Source organism: Lotus japonicus, chromosome 6, assembly GCF_012489685.1.
Source record: "Lotus japonicus ecotype B-129 chromosome 6, LjGifu_v1.2".
Lineage (NCBI taxonomy): Eukaryota > Viridiplantae > Streptophyta > Magnoliopsida > Fabales > Fabaceae > Lotus > Lotus japonicus.
The window spans coordinates 38,891,105-38,911,838 of NC_080046.1; the positions used below are offsets into that span (position 1 = coordinate 38,891,105).

At 36.2% G+C, this 20,734-nt stretch overlaps 1 protein-coding gene and 1 pseudogene across 6 annotated transcripts; one reads left to right on the forward strand and one right to left on the reverse strand.

Moving 5' to 3' along the window:
* Positions 1–1,980: 1,980 nt before the first annotated feature.
* Positions 1,981–11,213, forward strand: LOC130726432 (uncharacterized). 6 transcript variants are annotated; one of them, XM_057577692.1, is made up of 11 exons: positions 1,981–2,260; positions 2,703–3,200; positions 3,287–3,391; positions 3,494–3,643; positions 5,543–5,836; positions 5,953–6,322; positions 7,223–7,710; positions 7,805–8,474; positions 8,610–8,671; positions 8,795–8,873; positions 9,070–9,178. In XM_057577692.1, exons 6-8 carry the CDS (start codon positions 6,220–6,222, stop codon positions 8,252–8,254), a joined length of 1,041 nt encoding a protein of 346 aa, XP_057433675.1. In that variant the 5' UTR covers positions 1,981–2,260; positions 2,703–3,200; positions 3,287–3,391; positions 3,494–3,643; positions 5,543–5,836; positions 5,953–6,219; the 3' UTR covers positions 8,255–8,474; positions 8,610–8,671; positions 8,795–8,873; positions 9,070–9,178. The 6 variants fall into 6 exon arrangements, 3 of the variants coding, with proteins under 3 accessions (XP_057433675.1, XP_057433677.1, XP_057433678.1); XM_057577694.1 differs by having other exon boundaries at positions 5,953–6,310; XR_009014859.1 differs by lacking the exons at positions 5,543–5,836; positions 5,953–6,322 and adding exons at positions 4,881–4,941; positions 5,028–5,133 and having other exon boundaries at positions 1,989–2,260.
* A 1,884-nt stretch (positions 11,214–13,097) lies between these two features.
* Positions 13,098–20,239, reverse strand: LOC130723899 (two-component response regulator ARR11-like; annotated as a pseudogene).
* Between the last annotated feature and the right edge of the window lie 495 nt (positions 20,240–20,734).

Here is a 20,734-nt window from a genome sequence, read left to right on the forward strand (position 1 = left end):
TTGTTCGGGAAGGAGTCCTGAATGCCGTGGATTAGGATATAATCCTAATGGATGTGAAATTAGATGATGGGGTATTCCTATGGTGTGAAACATGCATCATTTTCATTTGCCTCAATCGAAAGAGCGAGGTGGTGGTAGGAAAGCCAGTGGATCCTAAGGCGATGGTGAAGTTCAGAGATCCAAGGGTACCAGGTGTTGGTAACTGGTCCTTTGGGTATAACTAGGTGGGACATTCCAACAGCTGTTTGAGGTTTGCCCCATCCGGAGCCTAGTCATACCGCAGGCCCCCAGATGATCATCATGGTCAGTCAATTGGAGTTTGATGGAGGATTTCAAAATCTATTCCCGACGACTTTCCGAGGAGACGGGATGAGTTGTTCCCCGTATGGGCCCGCATGCATAACATTTGTGCATTGCATACGATGGTTGTTTGATGTGAAGCCCATTTACATTATGCTATTCTCTTGCATGATTGTGTTGAATTGCTTGTCACCCCTCTGTTGTTTGATTTGTTGTTTTTTCTCCTCTCTTATTACGAACAAACCTTGAAGATGGAGACTAGGCTATTGAGAAGCATGGGCAAGACTCTAGGTGTAGATCGAGTTATGTGCACCGAAGCTATTAATCCATGGTGGATAGGAGCCTAGGACTCAGGATCATGCATTTCTATACATCAGGCACTGGTCTTTGACTATATGACTTAAGGAAGTTTCTAACCTAAGTTGTACTACAGAGAGAAGTTAAGTCTCGATATTTTGAATTACTACCTCCGGTCCTATTTATAAACATGAAAGAGAAGAAAATTTTTGGTCCTTTTTATAAGAAGGCTAAAAAGCATTTTTGGCCCCTGATGTTTCAAGTTTGTGCAAATTCTGCCACTACTCTATTTTTGTCAACGTTTCTACCCCTCATGTTTTCAAACAGTGCACTATCTACCCCTCCATCAGTCAGGCTTTCTCAGGAGATGTTCCTGAGTGGATTAGAGAGATAAAGAGGAGTATATGAAGTTGATGATGATCAAGGACCAAAAATTTGATGTATAAATTAAATTTGTTTGATGTATATATCAATTATGTATGTAACTGAACTGGTTAAATGCATGTTTTGCTACTTACAGGTCTTGAGTTTAAATCTCTCATGCCCCTTTTTCCAATTTTACTTTTAATTTCCACGTTGCAGGTCCAAAAAATATTTTAAAAAAAGTCAAATCAGCTCATTCCGTTAGTTTTTTAACGTCTAGATTGACACGGAGGGGTAGACGATGCACTGTTTGAAAACATGAGGGGTAGAAACATCGACAAAAATAGAGTAGGGGCAGAATTTGCACAAAATTGAAACATCAGGGGCCAAAAGTGCTGTTTAGCCTTATAAGAACCAAATGAAAGTTTGAGCTATATTAATTTTTTTTTCCATGATGCCCTTATTAATTCTAACTTGTTAAATGTGTCTCATTAATTATTCTCTCTCTTTCTTACTTTCCAACACTAATAACAAAGGGTAATTTTAGAAGTTTATTTTGATTCAAGACATATTTAATGCATTTTATCTAGTTTAACTACATTTCTTAAACTATGTGAAATTTTTTTTGTTGCTTATAAATAGGACCGGAGGTAGTATTAAGTTAAAAAGTTTTTAATTTTTAAACCAGGTAGCATAACAGTAAACCTAGTTGTATCACAAGTTGGAGCGTCACATATCGAACTTATAAAGTTGTTGCATTTTGGGTTCAGTTGTCGGACTATACTTTATTTTATTGTACTTTATGATTTGAACATCTGTTGTTACCTTCGGGCGCTTTCCTTGTTAAGGCTGGATGTATGGGTTCTCGGGCAGATGTATGCATGTCAAGTTTTGCATATGTTTGGAAAAGAAAGAAAAAAAATATACCCTTATTTATAAATTCTTTTGGAAATCATTGCATATTTTCTTTAGCAGGTTATTATTTGTGACCCGTGAGAGTCGGGGTGTTACACTTTTCCTTCCAAAAACCAAAATCATCAACCTAAAATCACAAAACCAAGAAATAAACTTAAATTTCACGGGGAGGTTACCGACGTGGAAGGATAGGGAGAAGAACAAGAGGAGGGAGAGAAGACGGAGAGCGATTGCTGCTAAGATCTTCACTAATCTTTGAGCTCAGGGAATCTTCAAGCTTCCCAAACACTGTGATAACAACGAGGTCTGGAAAGCTCTCTTTGCTGAAACTGGTTGGATCTTCGAAGAAGATGGCACTACCCATCGAAAGATTTGTTTCCCCTCCGTAATTACAGCTCAGTCTCAGATCTAGCTTTGAAATGCTCTTCTTTTACTCGATCTCAATTTTGCTTGCTATTTATGCTTTGGATCTGCATCATGCTAATAATTACATGCTGTAAATTGAAATTAAACCTTTGATTTTCAAAACTCGTATACTAGCTATCTTGATCTGTATATCTAGTTCAATTTTCTTGATCTTGTTCAATTTTATGTTCATTATTATACTCTGTACCGCTGTTTAGATTCATACATTTCATAATGTATATGTTAATTTTCAATTTCATCATAATGTCTAATTCCTGAGGTTGATTTGTGGATATAACATAAATCTTGATTGGAAGAAAGTTATAATCCTTTACAAATTTGTTTTTGTTGAATCCAAACTGTGTTTTGTGTAAATAGATAAATCTTGATTTGGCTAATAGGAGTAACTAATTTTGATACAGGGATGCAGAAGACCCCAATTGAGATCGGAGGTACACCACCCAATAGTCGACAATCCTTGTCATTTCCTAGTCCTGTTCCATCTTACCATGCGAGTCTAACCTCATCATCTTTCAATAGTCCCACTTGTCCGTCAGTTTTTTTTAACTCAAGGAGTACCGTAAAGGAGATTTGCCACTTCCTGAGACCATGAGAGACATTTTAGAAATTTATGGACCAAATTGTAGGTGAAATACACATCTAGGGACCAAGTTGGCTATTTATCTCTTATATTTTATTGTCGTGGGGCTTAAAATAACTCCCCTTCCCTCCCTTCCCTTCTCCTTCAACCAAACAATGCCTAAGTGAAAAGAATAGGATCAAGCGTGGTCGTTCTTTTATTTTCATTCATTCCGTTCCATTCTTCCTCTCCTCGCTCAACCCTACCCTCTCCTCTCTCAACCGCCGGAACAGCCACTTGATGACGATGCCTGGTGCCTCCATTTCCAGCCACGATTCAGGTACAAACCACCGTAAACCAGAGCACGCATGCAGCAGAACCTTTAATTTTTTACAAAATTAATTACAATGGTTTTCTTTTGATTAGTTGAGAATGAGAAGGATTTTGCTTCACCGGTAAAGAAATTGAAAGTTGATAAGGACTTAGTTGGTAAAGAAGACAACACTTCCGTTCCAATGTCACAAGATTCCGGTACAAACCCTAAATCATAATTAATTTCATGTTTTCTTTCTTTCTTTCTTATATATCTTGTCTGTTTTTCTTTCTTCTGTGTTTAATTCTTGTTTGTTGTAGTTGATGCTGCCATTGATTTAACCCCCTGAGATTTCTTCAAAATCTGGTGCACCGTGTACGAAAAAGTATACCCTAACAAAAAGGAGGAAGAATTTAGGTTCGATGTGTTCCAGCAATCTCTTGATAGGGCCATCCCCCCAGGCTGCTCAGGTTCCAGAAATCATTTGATTTTATTTTCTATCTTCTATTATTTTAATTTTATTTTACATGTTGTCAGACCATCTTTTGACTGTTGGTAGAATTAGAAAACAATGATAAGAAATCATTTGATTAGATTTGAGTGTGATTTTGTTTTATCATACCGCGGAAGTGCCGGTTTTTCTAGTTGCTGTTGTTACTAGATGGTGGTGTGGCGCTTCGTACCAGATTCTGGAATGCCCATTTTTTTGCAATGGTTTTGGAATGGTTTGTCCTTGGCTGGTTGTGTTTCGAAGTACTCATAAGGAGATGTTCTCCTTTGCTGCGATTACAATAGCTTTGCGGATTGCTTGGGAAACATTGGATGTGTTAATGAAGAGGGTGCAGCGTGACTCTTTCTACTGGTCTGCTACTGTTTGGGAATCCTTGGCTGTGTTTTTGAAGCTGTTGCAGCGAGTTTTCTGCTGTTGTGTTGATCTTTGTCTTTGAACCCATCTTTGCTGGTTTGGTCTTAGTTTTTTTTTTTTCTCTCCCTATTGGTTCCTTGCTTGCTTGTCTTAGCTATAGTTTTCCTTATCTATCTTGTTGTCCTTCTTTTTATTTTTGCTGTATTATGTACTCACTTGGGAGAGTATGTTCACAAGGTTCGTTTCTATTAATATATATATATTTCTTCTTTAAAAAAATAAATAACTAGCACACATTGGCTGTGTAAAAGAGCTCTTGTAATATTTGCTCTATTGATTGATGCGACCAATCAATCATCTTGTGAGCTAAGTTTATAGCGATGTCTGTATGTGTGGGTGGGAGGATCAAGTTGACAGGCATACGACTGTTCATGTGAAACCGGTGCACTGAAATGTACAGCTAAGTTTTGTTCATATGAATAAAATTCTCCTTAAGATCTGGAGATTAGAATGTTATGTTGGTTGAGACCATCTTTCTAATTCCTTATTTGTCTCCTGATCTGTGAAAGAATTCAACTTGAGCTTTTCTGTGATGCATCTAGCAACCACGGAGGTTTTTGCAACCAGTTATGTTATTAATCTTTGGTGTAGTGCCATCAAAAAGGAGTTGAAAGAAATTCTGTAACCAGTTGTTTTCAGAGTTAACACTTATCTACGCTTATTATTATTCTTTTCAATTGTCCAACATCTGAATGTATTCTTAGAAGAAATCCTTTCATCCTGTATTGAACAAGCTTGCTTATGATCGGTTGTTGAACAAATTCTCTCCTCGATTAATGCAGACAATTTTGAAAATTCCAGGGTTCATGGACAATGTCATTACTCACCTCCTAGCTGGCTTAGGTGCTGCCTGAGCTACTCTCCCTCTTTTTTTTTGCTTGCAATGCACTTGCGATTTTATATGAACATATCATTGATATCAATGACAGCCCTGTTTGGAATGAGACGGAAAGCGAAGGAAAGGGATTCAAAATGGTGCTCAATATTTTTGGATAACATTATGACACTCTTGCAAAGCTAAAGCTGACAATATTGGTGGGTCTTTCCAAGAAAAAAGATGAAACCAAACACTTTTGATGAGGAAATTTTACTTTTTAATAATTCTGACTGTATTCTCCCACAAACTTCCTTATGAAGTTATAAGGAACTTGGTATTTTGAAATTTTAGAACTGATTTCTTAATTTAAGATGGGAGGCAAGGTGAGGATCAACAAGCCTGTTCTTGTCCCCGAGAGTTAGCTCAAGTGGTAAGAGCTAGGGGACATAAGGGTGGGGAAGGGAAGGTCCAGGGTTCGAATCCTAGAAGGGCACTTTGAAGGGAATTTCTAACTCACTAACAACTAACCACTAACATTTGCCTATAAAAAAAAAAAACAAGCCTGTTCTTCATCTCCTCCAACGCGAAATATTTGTTTGTGTTTAAATCGGCTACCCTATTGTACAGTTTATGCACACGGCCCACGGAACTATGTCCTCCGAGTACGCGTATTCCTGCTCCCAAAGGGAATGGAAGAATGCTTAAAAGGACATTGTCCCTAATGTTTTCTGTGAAAGGACATTGTCCCTAAATTGCCATTTAAAACAACCAAGTGTCGTCGCTCTTTCATTCCGATCCATTCTTCCTCTCCTCTCCTCTCCTCTCTCAACTGCGGCAACACCCATCTCATGACGATTCATGGCGCCTCCGCGTCTCTAGGTCAAGAAGACAACACTTCCGTTCCAATGTCACAAGATTCCGGTACGTACAAACCCTAAATCATATTTCATGTTTTCTTGCTTTCTTTCTTATATATCTTGCATGCCTGGTTCTGTTTCTTCCACGTACGGTGCTTAATTAATTCCTGTTTGTTGTAGTTGATGCTGCCATTGACTTAACCCGCAGAGAATTCTTCAAAATCTGGTGCACTGTGTATGATAAAGTATACCTTAACAAACAGGAGGAAGAGTTGAGGTTCGATGTGTTCCAGCAATCTTTTGATAGGACCATCCCCTCAGGTCATGTTTTGAATTTTCCGGGTTTTGCTGATCGAACCAAAGAAGAACTTGAGGTGATTAGAGATTTTAATAAGCGGGAGTGTTATTCTTCTATATCCCGCCAAGAACTCAAAGCCTTCAAAGACTATGTTCCCATTCCTGTTCGAACACCACGTTACTGACAAAATTGTGATATGCTGCTATGTTTGGAATTGGTTGTTAACGGAGACCAATTCGAGTGAGTGTGTCGGTAACTACCTCGTTTCGTTTTCAATTCAGATTCTAGATTCACCGACCAGAATTAATTATTCCGTTATGGCTTTTCATATTTTAGTTTTTTTTTATAGGCAAATGTTAGTGGTTAGTTGTTAGTAAGTTGGAAAATCCCTTCAAAGTTCCCTTCCAGGATTCGAACCCTGGACCTTCCCCTCCCCACCCTTATGTCCCCTAACTCTTACCACTTGAGCTAACCCTCGGGGACGGCTTTTCATATTTTAGTGAACTTCTGAGGTTTTCATTTTCTACTCCCAATTTTGCATTATGATTTCCTTTGCTAAAGTTCTGGATTTCCCTCTGATTCCGCCGCACGTTGTTGTTGTGGATGATGGGAACCAAACATGGGTTTCAATGTCATTGGTAGTAAATATTACCATCAATGTTATTGATATCCATGAACCAAACATGAGTGTTTCTTTGGTTAAAGATAAATTCTGTGGTACCCTGAAATTCTTTTGGGTACGGTACCCCGATTAGAAGAAAATGTGAAATTGAAGGGCAAAGAAAGAGAGGAGATTATATCTTTTGACTTTTGTTGGAACCTTAGACGTCATGTTGGTTGTTGCAGCTTTTTTTAAGTCAGAATTTAGTGATGGAAGTGGAAATGTATGCAATGTAAGAACAAGAGAGTTATTGACCACAATAAGAGTGAGATATGGAAATTGGTGTCTGGCGAACTACAAGATAATGAGATAATCTACTAAAATGCTCATGAATGATGGTGCTAGAGACTTTTAGAAGTTAATTTTTTCTTGGAGATTAATAGGTTTTACATCATTTAAGGTACCATACCCTCATTTAAATTAAGGTACCACAGCAAGCACCGTTTCTTTGTATTCATTTATTTTCAGTTTTAATTTTCTTTTATATCCAGGGCGACCCGATTCGTCGTGCTCTTGGCGAATCTCTCTTTTGGGAGGTTTATGTCCGAGAGTCTGGATTGGGAGAAATGGTCAGCATTCACAACACACAAACGTTATGTTGAGGAAGCTGAAAAATATTCCAAGCCGGGTTCCGTTGCTGCAAAAAAAGAGAAAAGCTGCTGAGAAAGAAGCTGCATTGATCCATGAAGAAAATGCTCAAGCTAATGGAACTTTTGATTCAAAAACTCAGGTAGGAAATTGCACTGATTCGTCCATTGTGATGAAGTCGAAAGCCAATGAACAGGTTGGTGAAGAAGATGCTGTTGTTGATTGTGCTGATACAAACCAATATAATGAGTTTGATCCTGTTGACGTCCATAAGGATGTCTCACATCCTTGTGTTGATTCAAATCTTCATGTGGAAAGTTGCATGCTTGTTGATCCTGTCGAAGTCCATAAGAATATAACCATTCTGGAAGAAGAGAAGAAACCCGAACCTGTAAATTTCCGCACTCTTTCTTTGTTTATAGCTGATTTCCTTTTACTTGTTTTGATCGGTAAATTTATCATGTTTATCGTACTTGGTGCTGCAGGGCATTGCTGGTGAGGAAGTTTTGGCTTTTCCTGTAGAGGGAGGAGCCGTAAATTCGTCTCCAAAATTATCAACCAATTCTAAGGCTTCCAAGCTCTCTCATCCTCTTGATGAAAGGAAAGCTTCTGCAGCTGTACCGCTACCACCCAGAAATGGAATAAATTGTGTTTCAAAAAGTAAGAAGCGTGTCGGTGTCAGAGATACAGTTGAGAAGAAGAGACTAACTGCAGGGTCACTCCACATGTCAATCGATCTCCCCTCTGGCACTCATGAATCAAGCAAAACAGCTTCTGCAGCTTTACAATCCAGAAATGGCTTAAACCGTTTTTCAACAAGTAAGAAATCTGTTGGAGGCTCACTTGAGAAGAAGAGGATAATTACACCATCACTTTCCAAGTCAATCAATCTTTCATCTGGCACTGGTGTATCAAGCAAAACAGCCAGCTGTTAAATCTGGAAACGGAATAAACCTTGCTTCAAAAAGTATGAAATCCGACTCAGTGGAGAAGAAATCAACTGCAAGGTCACTTCACATGTCAATCAATCTCTCTTCTGGAGCAGACAAAACAAGTAAAACAGCTTCAGTATTTGAACATAACAGAATTAAAAGAATTCCTTGTAATTTACCCAAAGATCGTCCACTGGCATCACAGACATCAACACCAACCAAGGTATTGACTTATCCTCTTTTTGTTGGTATCCACATCTATCTCATAAGTTTTTCTGAGAATGATATGCAACATAATTGAAATTGAGCTCGCTAGAGAATTTTGCTGCTCGCTAAAGATTTTCCCCACCTTCTTTAGGCATCTCATTCTCATGGCTTGTTAAAGGAAGCTTCAGCGAACCCCCTTTCTCAGGGAAGAAGGTATTTTAACTTTTGAAACTGTTTTTGGCTATGTCTTTTGAATATCTTCCTAATGAGCTATGGCTTCTGCGACATAAATCATTAGCAATGTTTATGTGAATTGATCAGATTTTTCTGTGTCAGGACTGAAAGACTACTCAATAAGTCTGTTTGTGGAGGTGTTACAGTAAATGCAAATCGTTCCTCCCTCCCTTTCTGTTATGTAAGAACATTTTCCTTGCTGCAAATATTTTTTAATATGCACTTCGTTGATTGCAACATATAATAATTGTGTACTGTTTTTAGGAGCTGTGAACTTTTCTTCACTAAACTGATATGTTTAAAATTCAAAATATAAAGTTCAAACATGCATAAAATTATGCAATGTCTGATTTTTTTTCACGTAAATTTTGGAACAGGTGCTCAAAACCTGTAAGCACCAGTGGAAGCAATGCCCAAACCCATACTATATCATTGCCTTTTAGATTCAGAAGTGATGAAAGAGCAATAAAACGTAAAGAGGCAAGTTCTTATCCTTGACCCATGTGGTAGCTGTGCCATTAATGGCAGCACTAAAAGTCATACTACCTAGCTTTTCAATTTTTGTGTTTCAGTTTTTGAAGAGGATGGATGAAACTCAATCCAAGGAAGAAGAGAAAGTTCAGCTGCAAAAGATATCCAAGGTGAATAATTTTGTAATCTTATTGCTAATAGATTGATGTACCTTGTTTGTAGGCAAAACTAATAGTGGCTTATAGAACCAAAATAACTGGTCAGAAAATGCTGTAAGGTTTATATATAGGGAGGGTATCATCTGAGAACTTTGTGAGAAATGAGAACATTATATTACACCATGAGATTAAAATAAACAGTCAAGATATACTCTTTTAATTAAAATCCTCACGTGACTTTTTCCCTTTTTTCTCCTCCTGTCATTCATCTTCCCCTCTCCAGCCCAAAATAGAATAGCAAGGAACTAAGAAAGAAAATATGCAGCATGGGTTGACAAAAAAAAATGCACCATGGGAAGGATCTAAGACTGAAAAAACCCTTTACTCCCGAAAATAGATTTGCTCATCCTCTGAATCTACCTATCCCTTACGAAACCCTTGACTGAACCCCCAATTCCCGATCTTCTAAGATTTCGACCACGATTGAGATTAGATCACGACCCGGGTTGGAAAGACCGAGCAAGTGAAGCTGGCTCACATCTTGATAGGGCTGTTGTGGAGGGGAGGCCGAAACGAGGAGCTTCTCAGCGAACATCTGACAAGAATTTGATGCCCTTCTCATTTTGTATAGCATTATTTGGTTGATTTAATAATAGATCTTTCAAATTCTATTCAACAATGAAAATTGCAACTGACACGGGCAAGGTCATGCCATGAGAGATTGGGGAGGTTTCCATGCCCATGGACACTATAATAGATTAATGTACCTTGTTTGTAGGCAAAACTAATAGTGGATCATAGGACCAATAACTGGTCAGAAAATGCTGTAAGGGTGGAAGCTAGAAGTTTGATCTGATATGTATATGTGTGTGTGAGCGCGTGTGCGTGTGTGTATGTGTGTGTGCGCGCGCGTGTGCGTGCAGTAATTGTCCTTGTTCTGATGCCCCCTTATGAAAGAGTTGGTCAAAACTTAGCTTCATAGTTCATTTCTAACTCCTCTGTATTGTTTAATCATAAGGTGATTTAACATCTTTAATTTGAATTTCATGCAGGGGAAAGCAGAGCGTGATCACAAGAAGCAGCAGCAGAGCAGTGGATCTAAATTCAAACTGAATGAGAACGGATCTAGTGGAACACAATCACCAACCAAACAAGTTAGAAAGGTATATTTTCTTGGTACTTCTGGTTTTGAAAATGACACAATTGACTAGATGAGATATGACATTCACCATAAATTACCTTGTGCTGATTTATTTTCTTCCCAATTCCCTCGTTCACATAATTTGACAACCATTAATCTCATGTCGGTTTATTGTGGAAATGCTTGTTTAATCCTAGTTTCTTTTCTTTGATTCTTGGAGATGTTTTTCTATTTTAACCTTTGATCTTTTTTTTCTATGCCTGGGCCACCAAAACCTGATGGGCAAGCAAGTTCTAGTACATTGCAGGACAAAACCATAGGAAAATCATGGAAGCCTCCCATCAACACCAATAGTTCCAAACGTATTACTGAAAAAGTTAACCGAACAACTAAGCAATCAAGAACTTCATCAAATACCACACGAGAAAATGCTTCACCAAATATTCAGAACTGAGAACATGAAAAAGGGACACCAGAGACTGTCTTTGAAGAACATGCTGCCACTTAGACAATAGACTGCTTTGATTCTAGGAAGATGATAATGAGAGTTTATGTCTCTCATTTTGAAGGAAAATGTTTTAGCTCTTTTTTCTAGTTGATTAGGCTTCAATAAGTTTTGACCTATCATATCAGAGTTAGAAGATTAAGTATGTATTTAGATTTATGCTTTATATCTAAGGTAAATAATAGGGACCTGTATATTCTTTAATTGCATTACTTTGCCTTGGATAACATTACCTTTGTCCATTCACCAAGCTTGTGTGGGTCGAATTTTAGCCTATATAGTCTGAGGACGGTAGACCAATGTTAAAAATGAAACACTAATAAAACATTTTTTTGCAGCAGTAGCCAGAAATGCCATGAGGCCAATGTCTAATTTTTTTCCATTCATATTTCTTGTTTAAAAAGAGGAAAAGGTATTAGAGTTTTTGCTGAAAAAACGTAGGGTGTTGGTAACAAAATGTGAACCAGTGGGGTATGGAAGGATTCTCCCTGTAAGTCAGCATGAAATGACAGTATTACAGTCAAGCAAGAACAATTGGTAAATCATGAATTAAATGTATGTAATTGGCACGAGTAGTAAATTTTCATGTCCCATAAGTGAGTCTACACACAATGTTGTTGGATTGACAATGATGACATGCATTGAGTTACTCTGAAATTTTATAAACGTTCAAGTGGTCGCCACACATTTTTTCAGGTGACTATGCCTGTGTTTAAATTTCCATTAGATTCACCAAAATAATCACTTGTTTTAATCAATTATGAGATATAAATTCCTGATAAAATTACTTGAAAGTTTTGTTAACGAAAACCTAAACACAATCTATGATGTAACAATGCACAATCATAACCACTTGCTTTGAGTGCTGCTTGGAGCATCCTATGTCAAAGAAAACAATAGAAACTTGAAGGAAAAACATATCAATTAGCTATGTATTCATCCTAGCCTAAACTATCATTCCAACTAAAATGGAATTCTGCTATAGTAAACCTATAGTAGCATAACATGATAATACGAAGCAGATTGAAGAACCCAAACTAAAAGAAGTCAAATTCTGACTTATGTTGAAGATCAAAGAAAGAGAGACCTTGATCTACAAGGGAAGCGACAATTTTCCATGTTTGATTGCTTCTGTTGTGAACTCCAAATAAAGGTTTAGCTTTTTTATATCACTCACTGCTTCAGTTGTGAAATCAAAATGAACTGTATAGATAAGGTGTTTTCTTAAGACTTTCTAGTCCATAAGTACCTTAAGCAAATTGCTAAATCCAATTGACGACGCCGATCAAACCATTCGATGACGAAATCTCCCCTTACAATCGATTGTGGATTTTCCTCCTTCTCCTTCAACTTTCTACTGTCCTCCTTCTTGTTGTCACCTAACCCAATCTTCAATGAAGCAACATATGTCATATTTTTGGTCATCCACTGACCGTACACTTGGTCCTTCCCCTTCCATCATCTTCTCTTCTACTTCTGATTCTAACCTAACCCTATCTAGGGTGGGTGACCAAAATCTTCCTACCCCTTCTATCATCTTCTCTTCTTATACTCTTGCTATTCCCTTCCATCATTCTCTCTTCTCCTTCTCCTTCTCCTTCCTCACTGTTAAACGACAGACCGATATGAAAGGAGAAGTGGTAAACCTAAAAATAAAAGATAGATATTGTATGTGATGTGTGGTTAAGTGAGGAATAGAATAGCGGTTCGATTAGAAATTAAAATCAGTGGCCAAAATTTGAGGTCTCTTAGGAATAGTGAATTTGGGGTTTTGCTTTAAGTGTAGTAGATTATGAATAATTTTTGTACTAAAATTGGTTTAATCTCCAAAGAATCTCTATAACTCAAGTTATGATTAATTGGATATAGATTTCCCAAGACATGACAGCATGTGTAAATGCAGAATTTATATTAACTTCAAACCAAAAACTGCCATAAATGACAAGCATATAAAATTCAATTTTTTTGCAACTTAAAGATACATGTCTTAGGGTTATGTGAAAATATAAAACGGCACTCAAAACGAACATATCTAACTGAAGTTATAAAAAAATGAGACAGCAATAGCATGCGAAAATAAATGGAACTTGATAAAGCATATAGCTCATTCAAATTATTCAAACTAATTCATAATCAAAACAAAACTTTTAAGCATCTGCAGTATCACACATTACTTTAAAATTTTCTAAAAACATGTTCATATACAAACCAATCTCACCCAAAACCAATCTGCAGTATCACACATTATTTTTAAAATTCTTCACTGCTAGATATAATTAGCAACAAGTAACATTTCATTGCCCACTCTTACATGAATTTTGATTTTTGTTCAATTTGAAGCAAAGAGCAGAGGATCATGCTATGAGTAGACCTTGATCCATAACTGAATAATCAGTTGAATCATAGTGAGGCGGAAATTCTGTAATAAGCCCTGGGTCATAAAACTCAGGCATCTCTATGCTCTGCAGACAGAAGTTCATATCATAGCATTCACCTTGTATCCTGTAAGAATATAAGTCCTCCTCCGAAGAAGCAGAAGGTGTATCAGCTCCCAAAAGTAGGTTTCTTTGGTAAGACTCCAAATGAGAAATGGAACTGAGATTAGATCCCAGTGTTTTCAAGCCTAAATTTGCAGCGGATGTGGGTTGTAAAGGTTGATCACTCATCATAAGGCTTCCAGGCTGAATCGGAAAGCTGTCAATTGCACTCACTTTGGAACTCACAGAACTGGTGTAACTGCTATTGTAATCAGAAAACAAAGGATTTGTTTCTATACAAGCAGGAACCTCTTCCTCAGTTATAGAGGGGGTGGAACTAATTGAAGCAATTGATTGTGATTGGTGCTGCTTTCCAAGTAATGGTGGCAACTGGTTGAAGCTATCCTCTAACTGAACAATTGACTTCTGTTCTTTGAGTTGCATTCTTGGAACTTCAGTCCAAGAGTACTGTGTTGGGATGGCACAATCAAACGATGTAAGGCTACCTTTTGAGGAAGAGTTCTGTTCGTCGTCTTTCTGAAGCCTACTCAAGGAAAGCCGGTATTTCTGCACAACATAAGTTTTCCATAAGGAATCTGAGTTTCAAACTTCAACTTATCAAACATATCTATATTCTTTTTATTCCTATTGTTTTGTTTTAATGAGTAGATTTTGCATCTAAATTTTAATATTTCCGAGAAATTAATTTCTCGGAAATTTACAAGGAAGACATAAGATGCGCTTGCTTTCCAAAGTTTCCCAATTCTATGAAATCAGAACATCAGAATATAGAGAAAATAGCATAAGGGATTGGAAGCCAATAAAGATGTTGACAGAACTAAAACATTTCTTCTTTCTTATTACAGATAGTGTAAATTTGTTAATCTAAATTTTTTTCCGTAGTCCAGCCTAACATAACCTCTTACATCTATCAGTGCAATTCAGATCAACACTTGTTCTTCTAAAATTTTCCATTCTCATAGCAATCATAATATCACTAATTGGAATATCTTTCAAGTGGTGGTTTTAAGTGTGTCTCATAAGCACTAAATTCTCTGCCCTTCAGTTGTGACAGTAAACTTTTACAACTGCCAGGGACACATGCTTAACAAGAAATGGGTTGGTTGCTGAATCTAGATGTCTAGGTAAAACCCACAAATGATGTGCAGTTTACTGTATTCAGTTACTCAGTATAATTTTGTAAGAACTATTCTGAGATGCCACTAAGAATAGTAAAGGGCACTAAAGAATTCCCAAGTGAATGCTCTCAAAACTTTCAAACTACTCTAGCATGTGCATCACAAACTGACATCCTAACCATATGCCAACCAAATTGTTAAACTTTCAGATATGTTAATATTTCCGAGAAACATTTGTACAGGACCATTGGTTGGGAAGTTAACTACTTACACCCTATTGTATTAATGTGAAGATCTGTGCATATACATGAGTTAGAATCACACATGTAATAAGAATTATTAACATCATTCTTTTTTGTTAAAAATTAGAATGAAAGATATTATGTATTACCTGCAAGTGGCTAGCAATCTTCTCTCTAGTCAGCCATGGAACATTCATCAAATCTAGTATTTTCTTGGGACCAGCTTCTGAAAAACAAACAAAAAAAATTGTTAGAAAAAGATTTATGTATCAAAGATCACTATGAAGTCACACTTATACATTGAGGAAATTTAGTTTAGGCATAGGACAAAGATTTATAGAACATAATGATGAATCCAAATACCATTTTAGAGATAATAAACTTACTATCAAGTCCAATCTGATTCACCGCTTTAACAAACTTGTGATGAAGATCTTCATACCAAACTACTCTAGCTTTCTTTGTGGAAGATGGATCTAAAAATTCTGTTATCTGCAACTTTTCTTTTCTTGGTTGAGGTCATATCTTCATCAGCAATCAGGTTACCATAATCAGACAGTTCTGATCCATTTCTCATCAAGTGAATGCTCTCATAACTTTCAAATTCCCTAGCCTCATGTATCCTTTTTCTTAATACATGCAGCCATATATTTTTCAGTTCTTTGATCTGTATAGGCTTGATGAGATAATCACACACTCCAAGTTGAACGCATTTCATCACTCTGCTTGTTTCTCCATCCTTAGACATCACTGAATAACATTTTGAAGGGAATGAAATGTCAGAGCATGGAATTTGAATCAATGTTAAAAAGATTACAATGATATCATTCAACAAAGAACTTGAATTACATAATTGCGAGAAAACTTACTAATGACAGGAACATCCATCTCGAGTCTAACATGCTCAAGAAGTGTCAACCCATCCATGTCAGATATGTTTTCATCACTGATCACTATGTCGTATCCATCCTTCCTTTCACGAAGCAAGTTTAGAGCATCTCTTACTAAACAACAGGAAGTTACTGAAGCAAGTTAAAGAAAGAGAGTCAGAATGAGTAACAAATAAAACATGATAACATAATTTACAAGGAAGACATAAGATGCGCTTGCTTTCCAAAATTTCCCAATTCTATGAAATCAGAACATCAGAAGATAGAGAAAATAGCATAAGGGATTGGAAGCCAATAAAGATGTTGACAGAACCTAAAACATTTCTTCTTTCTTATTACAGATAGTGTAAATTTGTTAATCTAAATTTTTTTCCATAGTCCAGCCTAACATAACCTCTTACATCTATCAGTGCAATTCAGATGAACACTTGTTCTTCTAAAATTGTCCATTCTCATAGCAATCATAATATCATGGTGGTTTTAAGGGTGTCTTATAAGCACTAAATTCTCTGCCCTTCAGTTGTGACAGTAAACTTTTACAACTACCAGGGACACATGCTTAACAAGAAATGGGTTGGTTGCTGAATCTAGATGTCTAGGTAAAACCCACAAATGATGTGCAGTTTCCTGTATTCAGTTACTCAGTATAATTTTGTAAGAACTAATCTGAGATGCCACTAAGAATAGTAAAGGGCACTAAGGAATTCCCAAGTGAATGCTCTCAAAACTTTCAAACTACTCTAGCATGTGCATCACAAACTGAAATCCTAACCATATGCCAACCAAATCATGGGAACGCATGATGGTAGATGAAGAGAAACAATAAAAATGAAAACTTTGTATCAATTTTGAAGATCAAATTAATACTGGTAACTTGACACACAAGAACAGTAGCAGCGTGTGGAAATAGAAAGGAAGAACTACTCATGATTGAAATAAACAAACAAAAAGGAAAAGAAAAACCAATATGAATATCCAAAACTTGGATTCTTCTAAAATTGTCCATTCTCAATCATATCACTAATTGGAATATCTTTCAGGTGGCGTTTATATGTGTGTCTTATAAGCTGATTACTAAATCCAAAGAAATAACTTGCGATATAAAACTAGTTAGATTCTGCAGTCAGTTATACTTGATCAAATTTCTAACTAAGAATAGTAAAGGGCACCAGAGAATTCCCATAATTTTGTGATATATTAAGTTGTTAACATGTGAGTGGAGAATAATTGATCCATCATTAATATATTCATCGAATTAAACTGAAAACCTGAGACTAGCTGATTACTGTATTCAGTTTTAAGTCACTCACATCCATTCCTAACAAATTGGTCCAGTGATTTTGTTATAACAGCTTAACAATTAAGGATCTAGTAGGATATGCACATAAATAACAGCAAAGCCACATATTACATGAGATTTATGCCAAAACAGCGTGTTTTAACAGTAGCAGATGTGGCAACCCCAAACCTAATAATTTGTTTAACTAGTTCAATTTCATCAACTTTTACATGCTCATTAAAAAAGTCAGTCTTGGAAACTGAAACCCTAACCACATGCCAACAAAAACAAAAAAATGAAAACTTGAAATCAACTGGTAACTTGGAACACAAGAACAGTGGCAATGTGTGTGTGGAAAGAGAAAGGAAGAAGAACTACTCATGACTGAAACAAACAAACAAAAAAGAAAAGAAAAGAAAAGAAAGAAAAACCAACCATCATAGTCGCACTTCTTGAGCTTCTTTTCCATGTTTGATGTTTGTGAGAGACAGGACAGGATCAAAACAAAGGTTTGGTTTTTTTGATATCACTCACTGCTTTGCTTCACTTGTGAAATCAAAACTAAGGGTTTGGTTTATTTATGGAACGAAACAGAGAGAGAGAGAGAGAAAGAACGCGCGTCATGGCGCCAGATAGCTAACGGCTCTATTTTGGAGAGTAGTTCATTTCCTTAAACACTAATTTTTGAAAGTCTTAAACACTAAAATTAAAAGAACTAAAGCATTTTAATATATCATATTAATAGTTATTAAAAATAGAAAGTAATCAAATAAATAAATAAGGATATTTTGTAAATTAAAAAATTAACTTTTTTCTTTAAATGTTAAAGTATATTTGGATTAGGGTTAATTATTTTTATGTACAAAATTGACATAATAATAAAAAGTTAAGGAACTAAACTGTTCGAAAAAAAATAAAAAAATAAGGAACTAAAATAATGGGTTTAAGAAAAAAAATTCAAATAATAATTAGAATATTTATCAGTTTATATTAGGGTTATTTACTAGTTTTCTTTCCTAGGGATGTCTTTGTGGTCTATGTTTTTGACAAGGATGTGTTCTACATTTGTCATGCCATGAAGTAGCATAAGATTAATGTGGTCTATCAAATGCACATCCATCTGGACAAGATGCTAAAGAAAAATAATGCTTTTATTTCTAATGGATTCATCTTCACCAAATTGCTTAATGAGCACAAGAAAGATCCCAAATGTGATTGGAGACATTTTACCAAGAATAAGTCCACCCTCGTCGCTCCTGCTCAAGTAAAGGCAATGGGAATTCCATTGGAAAGACCTAGAGAAGAAATCCATAAACGTTCCAGCAACCAAGCCTAACAGGATGAGTTATGCAATTACAGACAGAAGTATACTCTACAAAGACAAGTTGATTCTAATGCTGAAGAATCAATTGTTGTTCTGATTTTAATGTAGGACCTGACTCTAGTGACGCTGTTCAAAATGAGAGATGAACAAAAAGAAAGTTTGAATCTCTTTCTCACGAACAAATAGAAAGTTCAAACTTTATTGGCCATTAAAGCAATCAGTATTTATAATTTATACAAATATGGGGAGGAGGAGAGGTTCCGTGAACTCCTATTTATAGGTTAATCAAGATAAGTGCCTAAATTACTCAATGAAACTAGGTACCAAATGACTTTTTTCAATATATTTGTAATGTATCAACCATGCGATCGGTTTCTAACCGTTTCACCACAATGCCAGCATAGTACTCATTTCTTAGCCTTTGAAGGTAAACAAAACAACTAAATGTTCATATTTGTACTTGGCAGTTTCAATATCTGAGAAACATTGTTGGACTTGTAGAACAGGTACAAGTTGGCAGAAGAGTATCTTCATATATGCACTTTACAAGATATCCTAGGCTATATGTCTCTATCTTACTTAAGCCTAACAATAAAAGTCTCAATAGAACTTCAGAAAATGAAACCAACACAGTTATAAGTTAATTGCTATCTCACACTTAACACACTGAAATTAGAGAAAATAACATATCTAACAGTCATATTTGAATATATTATTTCAGTGAATTTTGAGGGCAGAGGAACCGAAACATACTTGAGCTTCAGTGGTCACGTGCTCTGTTTTTCAATGTCTCCCATGCCTTTAAGCCATCACGAACTGCAGCAACAACCTCATATTAAATATTATCATTAAAATGCAGCATGCTTATAGGGTCATTAACTTGTACATGTGTCAAGAAAATGGATTCTAAGAACTGAATCATGCACATCTTAATTACGAGCAACTCTAAAGACACCTTAAGAGCACAACTATGAAGATAAGGATCATGCTGAAATTAATATCTGATATTGTTCAAAGAAAGGACTCGCCATCCATTCAATTTCTCCGACAGAGAACAAAACAAGATGAGAAACTACAAGCAATCTAAAAAATAAATGAATAAGCTTGTTACTGGTTAGCTTCAAGTTAACAGAAAACTCCCTTTTTATTCTATAATGACATAAGCATCAAATAATCAAGTTATATTTTTTACTAGATAATGGACGTTATAGAAGCAATTTGAAGATACATTACCAATTGATCTTTTCATGCTTGCTATAAAAGGTGAAAGATATAACTGATTTGCATTTTGATGTTTATATTGTACAGGGAAGAAGAGTAGCAAGTTTAGAAGAAACCAACTTCTGGTTTCAAAACCCAAAGACTAATTCCATCCTTGTCTAATTTATTAACCAAAAGTTCAGTTAGACCACAGGGAGGGACAGGTATCTCTTCTTATCACACCACTGAAATTTCTATGCATAAATAAATTGTCTCTTTCCTAGCTACAAACCACAATTGATAAAATGGGTAAATAAACATGGTGTTGAGAATGAGAAGGTATCTTTGCAAGAAGTAACTCCATGGGAGTTAGAGGTCATGTCCTGTATTTCACAATATGAAATATCACTTTTCTTGGCCATGAATTCAGCTACCTATAATGAACAAGAATAAATTATTTTTGCTTTCGGGTAGCAATTACTCACCAAGTTGAAAATCAATATGCAGTCACAATTTAAAATAACCTTTGGAAGAACAAAATGCAGATCTGAGCTCAAGTCTTAGACCGTGGGAGGTTCTTGGTGGAATTCTTAGGGTTAGAGGAGGACCCATCCTGTGTCAGAGATCGACCCGGTTCTGTGTTTCGGGTTTGGTTGAGTTGAAGTTGAAACTTTGAAGTGGTAGCTGTAAGGAACTTTGATCGGTTTTGGCCTTTTGGGTAACGTGGAGTAATGTTACTTACACACCTCTCTTTTGAAGAGGTGGAATGATGCGAGAGAGAGAAAGTATAAGATGTGATAGATGGTAAGAGGAGAGAGATAGAAATAAAAAGAGGTGAAAATGAAGTGTTTTAAAAATGAGGTTGTATATATCATTACTGGGGTAACGTGCTTTCCCGCTTTGTCCGTTTTGACTTTGGAATTTTTTATTTTATTTTTCACATGGCCAACTCTGTTCGGGGTGGTTGTAAGTTTATGGTTTATGATTTTCAAATGTCTTTTTCAAAACGAAACACGTTCGGATAAATTGGTTTCGAACTGGTTTTTACCAAACTTTCTAAACGGTTTTACTTTAATTTGCAGAACCAGAAAAAAAGGTTTCTCCATTTTGGTTTCGTTTTTTGAAAGTGCCCCGTACTTGCGGAAGTCAGTTGCTCTGGTTTAAATCTCCACAGCCAAGTAGGCACTTTTTATCTCTCTTCCTTCATCCAATATTT

What these genes read in the sequence shown, in the direction of transcription:
- LOC130726432 (XM_057577692.1), top strand. Translation starts at nt 6,220, where the DNA reads ATGTTCCCATTCCTGTTCGAACACCACGTTACTGACAAAATTGTGATA. An exon ending in CAATTCGAGTGAGTGTGTCG is followed by an intron (nt 6,323 to 7,222) that starts GTAACTACCTCG and finishes TTTTATATCCAG; the next exon opens with GGCGACCCGATTCGTCGTGC. An exon ending in AAGAGAAGAAACCCGAACCT is followed by an intron (nt 7,711 to 7,804) that starts GTAAATTTCCGC and finishes TTGGTGCTGCAG; the next exon opens with GGCATTGCTGGTGAGGAAGT.